The 12,500-nt window shown below is 38.8% G+C and overlaps 1 protein-coding gene across 1 annotated transcript in view; it reads left to right on the top strand.

Moving 5' to 3' along the window:
• The window catches only part of LOC119593572 (aminopeptidase N-like), a 20,567-nt gene that overhangs the window by 2,786 nt on the left and 5,281 nt on the right, over window positions 1-12,500 (top strand). Inside the window, exons 2-11 of the mRNA XM_037942533.1 lie at window positions 5,502-5,692; window positions 6,791-7,009; window positions 7,127-7,335; window positions 7,424-7,579; window positions 7,694-7,824; window positions 8,353-8,530; window positions 11,570-11,753; window positions 11,862-12,018; window positions 12,127-12,208; window positions 12,349-12,500. The exon at window positions 12,349-12,500 is cut by the window's right edge and continues 32 nt beyond it. Of these exons, the coding sequence (XP_037798461.1) occupies window positions 5,585-5,692; window positions 6,791-7,009; window positions 7,127-7,335; window positions 7,424-7,579; window positions 7,694-7,824; window positions 8,353-8,530; window positions 11,570-11,753; window positions 11,862-12,018; window positions 12,127-12,208; window positions 12,349-12,500 (1,576 nt within the window). The 5' untranslated portion in view covers window positions 5,502-5,584. The remainder of the gene's footprint in view (window positions 1-5,501; window positions 5,693-6,790; window positions 7,010-7,126; window positions 7,336-7,423; window positions 7,580-7,693; window positions 7,825-8,352; window positions 8,531-11,569; window positions 11,754-11,861; window positions 12,019-12,126; window positions 12,209-12,348) is intronic.

The raw sequence follows: 12,500 nt of genomic DNA, 5'->3' as shown, positions 1-12,500 counted from the left end.
TCTACCAATAATAAGCCATGCTATAGGTCAAGAAATCAGTCCAGAGGAAGTCATATGCATTTATCACAGCAAATTCAAGGAAGCAGCAAAGAACTGTCTTCAACCCTGCAACTTCAATAAACTTTTAAACAACAAAGGCAAGCATTAGAGGCACAAAATTTTCGCTACTCCTCTTTCAAGGTTAGCATTTTGCCTGATCTTGAATTTGTATGCAGCCAGTGGATCAACAATCCCTGTATATAAATGGAGAACTCTTACACTCAACCTCAAGCTTCAGTGCACATTTCAATGGACCTTCTATGTAGTAGCTGTGTCTCAAGCCATATTTAGTGCCGATTTTTTTGAAACTTCAACCTCCTAGTTAACATTAAAATGTGGAGAATTTGACACTACTACGAAGTCTGCTAATGCTCAACTTCTACATGGAAATAGCTTGCAGATATCCACAATCGATACCAACTGAAGTCCTTTCCTTCACTTACTCAGCCATACTCTGCAACCCTACCCATAAAGCATTCTGTTACTCGTCACATCGAAACAAATGATTGACCTACACATGCTAAGTCTCATCGATTACCTGCAGAACAGAATTGTTTAGTAAAAGAAGAGTTTGAGTTCTTGCTACGTTAGGAAATTATCTGTGCAAAATCCAGCAAATTATCATCCGGGCTGCATATCGTTTCTAAGAAAAATGGAGAACCACGACCCTATGGTGACTACAGAGCTTTCAGTACTCTGATGCTGATGGATCAATACCCTATTCCTAACATTCAAAAATTTACATCACAACTTTCTGGATGATCCCTCTCCAAAATTGGTCTGGTTAAAGCATTCCACCAAATACCAGTCAACCCTTCAGATATCCCGAAAACACCCATTATCACCCCGTTTGGCTTGTATGAATATATCCGGATGCCTTTGAACTGAAGAATGCTGCACAAACATTCCAGAGTTTCATTGATGAAGTTTTACAAGGACTACTATTTGATCTGATGATCTCATTGCCAGTAAGGATACTGCTGAAAATCAGGATCATCTAATGCAAGTCTTCAAATGTTTTAATGATTATGGTGTCCAAATTAATGTAGACAAGAGTGTGTATGGAGTTCCGTCTGTTGATTTTCTCGGCCACACAGCTTCTGCAGCAGGTATCACACCACTTCCTGCCAAATGTGAGACTATTCAACAGTTTCCTAAGCCGACTACATAGTGCCAGCTCAAGGAATTCCCAGAGATGATTAACTACTACAACAGATTCATTCCGAAGTGTTCTATACTTCTCCAAACTCTGTATTCCATAATCAGACCATCCAAGAGAGGTCAGTCAGTTGCTCTTGTCTGGACTCCTGAAACAGATATTGCCTACGATGCTAAGCAAGCCCTCGGTGTAGTAACTACACTCAGCTTTCCCAGTAAAGATGCCCCAATGTCCATCACTACTGATGACTCCAACACTGACACTGGAACTGTTCTGTAACAATATGTGGAATGTGGATGGAAACCTTTAGTTTTTTTTCTCAGAGAAATAATGATGAAGGGAACTAGAGCACATTTGATTAAGAACTTTTAGCTGTTTATAAAACGACCAATCGGTTTTGACATTTTATAGAAAGCAAGAAGTTTCACATCTCCACCGACCACAAGCCAGTCTCTATTATCTTTAGCACCAACAAGTCTACCTACACTCCTCGACAACTTCGTCATATTGACTACATTTTAAAGTCCACTACAGGCATCTCGTATATCAAAGGCCAAGTTAATACTCCAGCTGATGCCCTGTCTTGCAATGTCTCTGCTGTCAATTCTTCCCTCATCGATTATGCAGCAATTGCTGCAGACCAAGCCAATGATGCTGAGATGCAGCAACTTATAGATAATCCTGCTTTTCAGTTTAAGAAATTTAAAGCTCCTGGAATAGATGTAGATCTGTATGCTAATGTTTCTACAGACACCATTCTTCCATATCTACCTCAGAAATATTGACTTACTATCTTCAGCAACTCCATGATATCTCCCATCCTGGAGTGCATGCATTACAGCATCTTCTGACCTCGAGATTCATCTGGACTGGTATCAACAAAGATGTAAGAAACTTGACCCTTTCTTGCATCAAGCTAAACTTCATAGGGGACTCGCCATACAGTTCCTTCTATGCCCTTCAAACTGGTTACCTCTAGTGACCATGTTCATGTTTATCTTGTTGGTCCCCTGCCCTACTCCAGTGGATACAGGTACATCCTATACCTGCGTTGATAGATTTGCTAGATGGCCAGAGGCAATTCCTCTTGTTGACATTCATGCTGATACTGTAGCACGAGCCTTTATTGCTGGTTGGTTATCAAGATTTTGTGTACCAATTTGACATCAGACAGGGGAAGGTAGTTTGAGGAGCAACATTGGAGCAAACTTGTGACTTTGCTTGGAATTCGATGTTATCGCACCTCCAATTAATATCCTCAGGCTAACAGTCTCGTTGAATGTTTTAATCATCAGCTGAAATCACTCATGGCTCATCAACATGAAGACTGGACTACTTCTCTCCCTCTTTTGCTTTTAAGTATTAAAATCTCTCTCTAGTCAGACCTTAGCTCCACCTATGTATATGGAACATCAGTCCAACTACCTGGTGAATTACTCTGCAGTTCCACTAGCTCCATTACCAACCCTACTCAGGATTATGCAGCCAAGATCAGGGATGTTATGTCCAAGCTTCGACCTGTTCAGCCACAGCAACCATCTTCAAGGATCTCCATGACTGTACCCAAGTAGATTCCATCTGATGACTACTACAGCCACCATATGAAGGTCCATATGAAGTTCTTAGGTGAATGAAGAAGACTCTTACCTCAATGGGACTTGTGATGCAATTGACAGTGATCGTGTTCAGCCTGTTTAGTTGCTAGATGTACCTAACTACCTCGCAAACCATGTCCAGCCTTTGTATATTCAACCAAAGAAATATGTATCATTCCTTCTTCCCCATCACTAGGAGGGTCATGGCATGTGCATAAGCACAATTTGTGTAAGCCATTAGACAACAGACAGTGTGGCTGGTTGCCATGTGGCTCTAAGTCGAATTAAGAACCAATGACTCAGTGAGGCCTTAAATGGCTATTTTATCTGACCTTGTCTGACCTCTCAGTTCGCTCACAGCAGTCACTGTATGCAGATCACCACCATACCTCCAGCCTCCGGGTTGGCTGGCTGGACACACGACCCCATGCTCAGTGACTACCCAAGACATCATCCCATGTGTTCCCTTCACTGTATAGTGCTCTTCGTAATAAAGAGTCAAGCCACTATAACCACTATCACTGCCAACCACATGGTTGTTTAGAGGCACTCATAACCTTTTACAGTCTGGTAGCAGGGTGATCGTTGTGTCCTTTTGACTTGCAACACGGACACACTGTCTCCAAACTCCGCTCGACCTTAGCATCCACACTATGCCTATGTGTTCAAAACCACGTGAGTGCACATTTTGGGCCTTTTCATTTCTTTTCCTTCCCTCCTTCTCCCATAAATGTGTTAAGTCATATGCACAATCACTCTCACGTTGGTTTTGATGGGTAAAAGTGCCAAATGAGAGCAAATGACATTTTCTCACACTATTCTTCTGACCTTAGATCGCATTACCGTGTGATCACGGTAATGTAGTCAAAAAACATGAATATGGTTCATTAACCAAGTAGTTACATAATTTCTCTCATTATTAGAAATTTATATTGTTTCCAATGCAGCAAATTTAATGCAAATCATATTATTTATTTCTCTTCTCATAGTGCGTTTTTCCATCTTGACCTGGCCTCTCTTTCACTTCCGGTCGGTCTGCACGTGAGGTAGCTTGAGAGACAGGTCGCTGTTCCCATTAATTGGTTATTTGTAATTGTTTGCACCATAGGAGTATGTGTAGCTGTGTTACATTCCTCAATGGTGACACGTTCTAGCGGCTCTAGAGCAAAGCTTGTAACGTGATTTTTTTATAAATTTATTAGTTCGAGTATAGTGTAGTGTTAGTATCTTCCCCATGTCATTGTGCATAGGGATGTCTGACATATCCTGGGGTTGCCTAATAGATCTACGCTCTGATGTTACAATAGTAGGTACAAGTAAAACGAAGTTATTCGTTCGATCGGCAACTTTCGAGTCACAGTTACGTCTATTCATTAATGTAGAACTAGGGTTTAAACTAGAATCGTTATTCACTTATTAATCACGTCCTTCTCACTCTCTAGAAGTTGCTTGCATGTTTTGGGTAAATCCCAAGCGATTGTGTGCTTCGTGATAGTTAAATACCTGTAAAGAATGTCATGAGGGCCCATCACAGATACGAAGAAGAGAACAGGTTATTAATTTATTTTCCCGGCTCAGTTCACTTCATTGTACAGCATTTTGGGTTTAGGAACCCCCCGTCGTTGAAGTCTGACATGCACAGTTAGACATTGCTACCTCAGCAGTTCAGAATTTCTGACCCCGAGAATATTTGCTTGCTAGAAAGCTTGCGAATATTTTTTTGTTCAAATCACTGTTCATTAGTGTGTACATTCTGTCGCATATCATTAAATGTTAAATTCATTATGGTAGTTGAAATAATTTGTATTAATAGTTGAAATAATTTGTGGTAGTTGAAATAATTTGTATTAATACTATTGATATGTGAACTTTGTAAAACATATCATCTTTTTATGTTTAGCTGACAAATGTTTATTTGCACAGTTATGTTGTCAAAAATACAGTCCTTAGTCTATTGTATGTAGGCCTACGTATTCTCAGGAAACTGAATAAAATAAGACACTAGAACGGGAATAATATTTATAACTTCCTCTTATACAATATCTTCTCTAGTCTTGTCTTTCGCTGACGATAAGCCTTAAGGGACTAATCATAGCGTATATACAATTTGGTTACAATAAATACGACGGTAGAAATATTGTTTAGTCAAGAGACCTTATCCTAAGCTTTAAGGGACTTATATCACCGTCAAACCGAATTAAACGGTGTAACCAATTCTCTAAAATAATAACAAACACACTAGTAATAAACAACAAGACAATAACCCTGTCACTGTTCAGTATTGCTTCACATCGACTTTGGGTAATAAAACATTTGTCCAAGAACACTGCCCTGGTCCACTCGCAGAATGATTATACAACAATATATATCATAGCTATGTCAACCATTTAAAAATATATTATCATGTAAAGTAGAACATGTATTGGCTAAGATAATTACATAAATGTTTATACCGAATTTCATTGGTAAGATTCTTGCACCAACCTTCACAATGCGTTACTTAAATGCTAATATAGTATCATTGTACATAATATGTACTGCCTTCTGGCTGCAGCACAGCAGTAATCATTCTTTTGAACCTCAAAGTAAAAAGACCATATGTAAGAGATACTCGTTAGTCTGTTGTAGTAATTTGCCCTAGATTATACATATAAAAAAATAATTTGTAAAACATGAAAACTGATGCTAATCACACGGTATCTCAACAGGGACACACTAGTGAAGGGTATTTGTAACCTCCAGCGTGCGTTGCTCTGTCTCTTCCGCCAAGTGCTTCAGGCGTAGCGAAAGGATGCTGTTGTTTGCTCTGCTCGTTCTAAGTCGCAGTACCCGAAGTTTACCTAATGCTGATACCGTCACTATCCCACCTTGGGTATCTACAGAAAGTCAGCCAACAACAGTAAGTGCAATATATTAGATGTAAATCCCTTCACTTATCTGGGTATTTGAATACAGCTTCAGTATTATAGTAAAGTTATGTTCACTGCAACACACACGACTCACATACCTGCAAATTCAGACAGTTTATGTGCGTGTTCTCATGTATGGCATTTATGCGTATATGATAATCGTTATATTCATATACATACATGTGTATACATACACATATATGTATATATGTTTATAGATGAATTATATATAGATGAATTATTATTATTATTATTATTATTATTATTATTATTATTATTATTATTATTATTATTATCATTATCATTATCATTATCATTATCATTATCATTATCATTATCATTATCATTATCATTATTATTATTATTATATATATATATATATATATATATATATATATATATATATATATATATATATATACGTGTGTGTGTGTGTGTGTGTGTGTGTGTGTGTGTGTGTGTGTGTGTGTGTGTGTGTGTGTGTGTACTGCACACGTATGTGTGTGTGTACATACACACGTATGTGTGAGTATACATACACACGTATGTGTGTGTACGATATATATATATATATATATAAATATATATATATATATATATATATATATATATATATATATATATATATATATATACACATACATATCATTTATATATATGTTTGTATATATATATATATATATATATATATATATATATATATATATATATATATATATATATATATATATATATATATATATATATATATGTGTGTGTGTGTGTGTGTGTGTGTGTGTGTGTGTGTGTGTGTGTATACACATATATATGTATAGTGTTTAAAATATCTCTCACTGCTGTTACAAAGGCTTAACTAGTGAAAGTAACTGTTCTCAGCATATATAGGGGTAGCACCTGAGTGCACTGCTGTCTTAATCATTATGTCTGAATACGTGTTAAAGGACATTGTCTTAATTTTTAGAGTTATACATGATAATCTTATTATTGTCACCATTGTTTTCTTTTACTTCTTTTTTGCGTGGAATGGTTTAAGCCTTGCAATTTACTGAGTGAAATGCATCTTTTCATCCGATATCCATTGACAACAGACCGATGTACCGGTAACTGCAAGAGAAAAAGCTGATGACTTGGGCATACGATTGCCTGGCTCGCTGAAACCGCTCCATTACCTGGTCAAACTCCAACCCTTTATCAATGGCAACTTTAGCATCTTTGGCTACGTGGAGGTCGAGATGGAGGTGCTGGAGCCTACCTCCCAAATCACGCTCCACATGGCCGACATCATCACTAAAAATGACACAGTAATGGTAGGTATTTATATCAATTGTTACTGGATAATACTGAATACAAGATGCAAATTTAGCACATTTCAACTTGACCTAATACAACGTAAGGAAATGATAGTGTCTCCTCTTCTGATTCAGTTGTATACTGCGGGCCAAACGCCAGGCCGAGATCTGTGGATCAAAAAGCACGAGTACGATCATGATCGTCAGTTTTATATCCTCCATTTGACGAGAAACCTACAGAAGGGTAGAAAATACGTGCTCTCCATGGAGTTCCTTGGCTATCTCAATGATAAGCTGCACGGCTTCTACAGGTCGACCTACAAGGATGTTGACGGCAACCCAAGGTAAATATCCCATTGCCTATCCATTACTTCATGTGGTCTATAACATAGTGAAGCATATTTGTCTCTTGATACCATAAACTCTTTCCAGGAACGTGGCTGCGACACAGTTCCAGCCCACGGACGCCCGCAAGGCCTTTCCTTGCTTCGACGAGCCCGCCCTGAAGGCAACCTTTGAAATTTACCTGGCAAGGGAGACATGGATGACGACCCTCTCCAACATGCCCATCGCCGAAACTCTGCCTGTGTGAGTAGGTTGGAGGCATAATCTGTATTATTGGACATGGAATAATACATGTGATATGTAAAATCCACTTCGCCAGCATACCTTTTAGTGGAAGTCAAATTTCTAAACAAACAGCATCGGACAAGAGGGTTGGGTGTGGGACCGATATGAGAAGAGCGTCCCCATGTCAACCTACCTCGTCGCCTTCATCGTGTCGGACTTTGCTCACGTCAGCACCATAGTGAATGGCAACGTATTATTTCGAGGTAATAACGGAACTACTCGAAAACACTAAACATTAATATTTTTCTTGAAAGACTGATAGAGAGATACAGAGCTCTTCCTTCTCGCATTTATTCCAATAAGAGAAATTCTTTATTTTTACTGATAAAAAAGATATATATATATATATATATATATATATATATATATATATATATATATACACATATACATATACATATACATATATAATATATAATATATAATATATATATACATATATATATATATATATATATATATATATATATATATATATATATATATATATATATATATATATATACATATATTTACATATACATGTGTGTGTGTGTGTGTGTGTGTGTGTGTGTGTGTGTGTATGTATATTACTCTAGTATATTCTGTGATATAAGTAATATAATAACTAGTCATCTTAATATATAACTTTGGACATGATTCCATATTCCAAGTAAATCTGGATTTTACTGTTATATATATAATTAGGGGAGAATCTTCTTAATATACTGACCCCAAAATATCTTTGGCAGTGTGGGCAAGACAAGCAGCGATAGATCAGGCAGAGTATGCAATGGAGGTGGGCCCCAAGATCTTGACTTACTTTGAAGAATATTTCAATCTGCCTTTTCCCCTCCCGAAGGTAGACATGGTTGCTTTAACCGACTTCTCTGCAAGGGGCATGGAGAACTGGGGTCTTACGACTTACAAGTAAATACAGTTAAACTAGTATAGTTGTAAGGATTTAACTGAATGTTTTGTTTTAGTACTAAAATGTTTATTCATGAAATTTGGAAATTTTGCATCTTGTGGGCACTGAATAATTTTTGTTAGTTTAAAACTTAAATCATAGCCATTCTATATGTTACTGTTCTAAGGCCAAACCTGTCTGTTAGTCATACATTTGCACTATTTTGAAAGAACCTCACAATGTTTTTCTCCTGTTCGGCATTGTTTGTGCACAGATTCTCAGTGTGTAAACCCTATGAAGGTTCAGGTATTCTCCAACCTCTTTATTTTCTACCGTCTCTTCAGAACAATAGCAGAAGTAATAGTGGGTGATACAAGCAACTTGTCAGATAACTTGCAGGAACGCAATCGATTAGTAATCAATTACCCTTTCGATTACTGTTGCAATTCTTTGTTAAAAGCCTTTTGGTGGGCGGGATGAAGAGGATGGCACTAAGTTGCAATGATGGCACCATGACAAATTGGTATGACGAAAGAACGGCAGAATAATAAAGCGGTAGAGAGATTGCTAGAGAGATGGTAGGGTGAAGATGTTGTGGTAGAGGGATGGCAGTCGCTGGTGTGGTGGGCTTGTGACGATGTTGGCGTAGTAAAGGGTGGTAGTGTGATGGAGGAACAACAGGCTGATTATGTGGCAAACGAAGGGCGGTGTAATGGATTCACACGAGAGTGCTTGTGTGATATCAGTGAGAGAGTGATGATGTGGTAGGGGATGCAGGGTGATGGTGTGGTGGAGGGACGGTATGTGAGGGAGTGGTGGAGGGTGGCATGATGAGGGAGTGGTGGAGGGTGGCATGGCGAGGGAGTGGTGGAGGGGTGGCATGGCGAGGGAGTGGTGGAGGGTGGCATGGCGAGGGAGTGGTGGAGGGTGGCATGGCGAGGGAGTGGTGGAGGGTGGCATGGCGAGGGAGTGGTGGAGGGTGGCATGGCGAGGGAGTGGTGGAGGGTGGCATGGTGAGGGAGTGGTGGAGGGTGGCATGGTGAGGGAGTGGTGGAGGGATGCCATGGTGAGGGAGTGGTGGAGGGGTGGCATGGTGAGGGAGTGGTGGAGGGATGCCATGGTGAGGGAGTGGTGGAGGGATGGCATGGTGAGGGAGTGGTGGAGGGTGCCATGGCGAGGGAGTGGTGGAGGGTGGCATGGCGAGGGAGTGGTGGAGGGTGGCATGGCGAGGGAGTGGTGGAGGGTGTCATGGCGAGGGAGTGGTGGAGGGTGGCATGGCGAGGGAGTGGTGGAGGGGTGGCATGGCGAGGGAGTGGTGGAGGGTGGCATGGCGAGGGAGTGGTGGAGGGGCGGCATGGTGAGGGAGTGGTGCAGTGGAGATCGCATTCACGTCACATACAATTGCCTACAATTTTACTCCCAGTATTATTATTTCTGATAACAAATTTCAAAGTAATAATCACCGAGGAAAGAACTGATAAGAACATTTTCTTCCTTAACATTCGAATGTAATCGATTACACTTGAATGAATCCATACTTAAGAAGAAACAACTTTCATTTTTATGACTGGATACAAGTGGTAACCATTTTATCTGCACTACCTTTCATTAGAGAGAGAGAGAGAGAGAGAGAGAGAGAGAGAGAGAGAGAGAGAGAGAGAGAGAGAGAGAGAGAGAGAGAGAGAGAGAGAGAGAGAGAGAGAGAGAGAGAAAGAGAGAAAAAAGAGAGAGAGAGAGAGAGAGAGAGAGAGAGAGAGAGAGAGAGAGAGAGAGAGAGAGAGAGAGAGAGAGAGAGAGAGAGAGAGAGAGAGACATTTATGTGAAAAAAACGTAGACTTGGTTCTCAGTATATGTCAAATCAGAAAATTAATTGAAGGTAGTTAGCTAATCCGAAATGAAGTAAATAAGACCTTTGTATACAGATTGATTATCTGTGTAGTATGATAATATTTAAATCCGTTAAAGCTGAAAAGTTTGCTTGTTGACAGCAAAATAATTAGTGTTTAATAAAGCCATGGATTTATTATTATTATCATTATTATTATTATTATTATTATTATTATTATTATTATTATTATTATTATTATTATTATTATTTCCATAATTTCGGGTAACACAAGATATGCGAAATTGTTAGCGAAAAAAACTAAATATTTTGCCTGATGGTACAGTATTAGATCTATGAAACCTAGGTGACAAAATGCCAGAAATTGGACCACACCCATTTCTATTTCACTGATAACACAGTTATCGATGCAGTGATTTGTGTGACAACTTAGTTATACGAATAAAATCCACAGTGAAATATTTACCAGTAGAAATATAGACATATTGAACTCCTTTTTCAGAATTAATAATCAATGATATTCATATTAACAAACATATACCATAATCACAACTGATTATGAAAAATTAAAATCATTCATCCAGTTACAGACTGAAATTAATGAGAAATATTTTTGCTTAGTATTAGGCCTCATGAATTTGCTTTTGGAGCCTGGGTTAAGAACACAGTCTATCTTGTTTACATGGAAGAGTGTTATTGTTGAGGATGGGAATTTAAGGCTTCATATAACCAAAGCAAAAGAAGCAATATACACCTACTGCAAATCAACTAAGGATCTTCTTATGCAGAGCATAGAACGCAATATCTATGAAGTATCATACGTATCATAACTTATGTTTCCTTCGTTTTTTCAGGACCAGCTGGATGTGTTTGGGCATTGGCTCACTTAGTTTTCCATATAATCATAGGACACTTCATTGAACAAAATTTTTACTATAAGAGAGCTGCGTGTTCAGACAGGTTGACTTTCCCCCACTTTCTCACGGGTATTTGCTGACAAATACCAGTTTCACTACTTTGCCCTAATTAGTTTTTTTTATAAGAAATCTCATTTATGGGCGACTCTTACAAAGCTACTATACTATGGGCTGCTTCTAGATAAATTTACAATAGGTGTAAGCTTCATTTAAGCTCTGGAACACTCATTTGCAAGTTCAATACATAGTCGTATTTGCAAAAGTATTATCACTAATTTGCCTGTCAATTTAACCAGAGAAACATACCTCCTGTACAACCGGCAAGTGTCAACCCCAGCTGCGAAGACGACTATTACGGAGATAATATCACATGAATTGGCTCATCAGTGGTTCGGTGATCTTGTTACACTTGCGTGGTGGGACGACCTCTGGCTTAACGAGGGATTTGCTTCCTACATAAGTTTACTTGGTATGAATCATGTAAGTGATTTGATGTCCAATTGTTGATGCCATGCCTTAAGTGATGCCATTTGTAATATTCAGATTATCATGTGTATCACATAACATTTGTTTTCTTATCTTCAATAGGCACAGCCAACTTGGAAAATAATGGAAACATCCATCATAATAAGACTCCATGATGTGTTCGGTCTTGACAGCCTGGAGTCCACACACAGGATCAGCATTCCCGTTGGTCACCCTGACGAAATCGCCGAAGTCTTTGATTTCATATCCTATTACAAAGGTCAGTATTTGTCCTTCATCCCTTTTCCCTTTTCTTCGGTGTTTTGTTTTTCAAATGTCTCTTCATCTATGTGAGTAAATATTTAACGTCATTTCTACAATATACCAGGAGCATCTATCATCCGGATGATGGCCCATTACCTCACCGAGGGAGCGTTTAGGAAGGGCTTGAACAACTACCTAAACTTATTGTAAATATGCTACATAATGATAGCGTTCTCTCTGACATACAAAATGATTAGTGTGGTAATCGACGCATTTAGATAATGTTGTTAATGTTCTGAATCACGTTTACTTTCTTTTCATTCAATTCTACAACAACTTCCTTTAGCAAGTACAAGAATGCCGTACAAGATAACTTATGGACTTGCCTGACAATGGTGGCTCACCAAGATGGCATTCTACCTCAAGATGTGACTGTGAAGATGATCATGGACACGTGGACGCTGCAGATGGGCTACCCTGTCATCAAGGTGATAAGGA

Source organism: Penaeus monodon, chromosome 3, assembly GCF_015228065.2.
Source record: "Penaeus monodon isolate SGIC_2016 chromosome 3, NSTDA_Pmon_1, whole genome shotgun sequence".
NCBI lineage: Eukaryota > Metazoa > Arthropoda > Malacostraca > Decapoda > Penaeidae > Penaeus > Penaeus monodon.
This window is presented reverse-complemented; position numbering and strand designations above follow the sequence as displayed.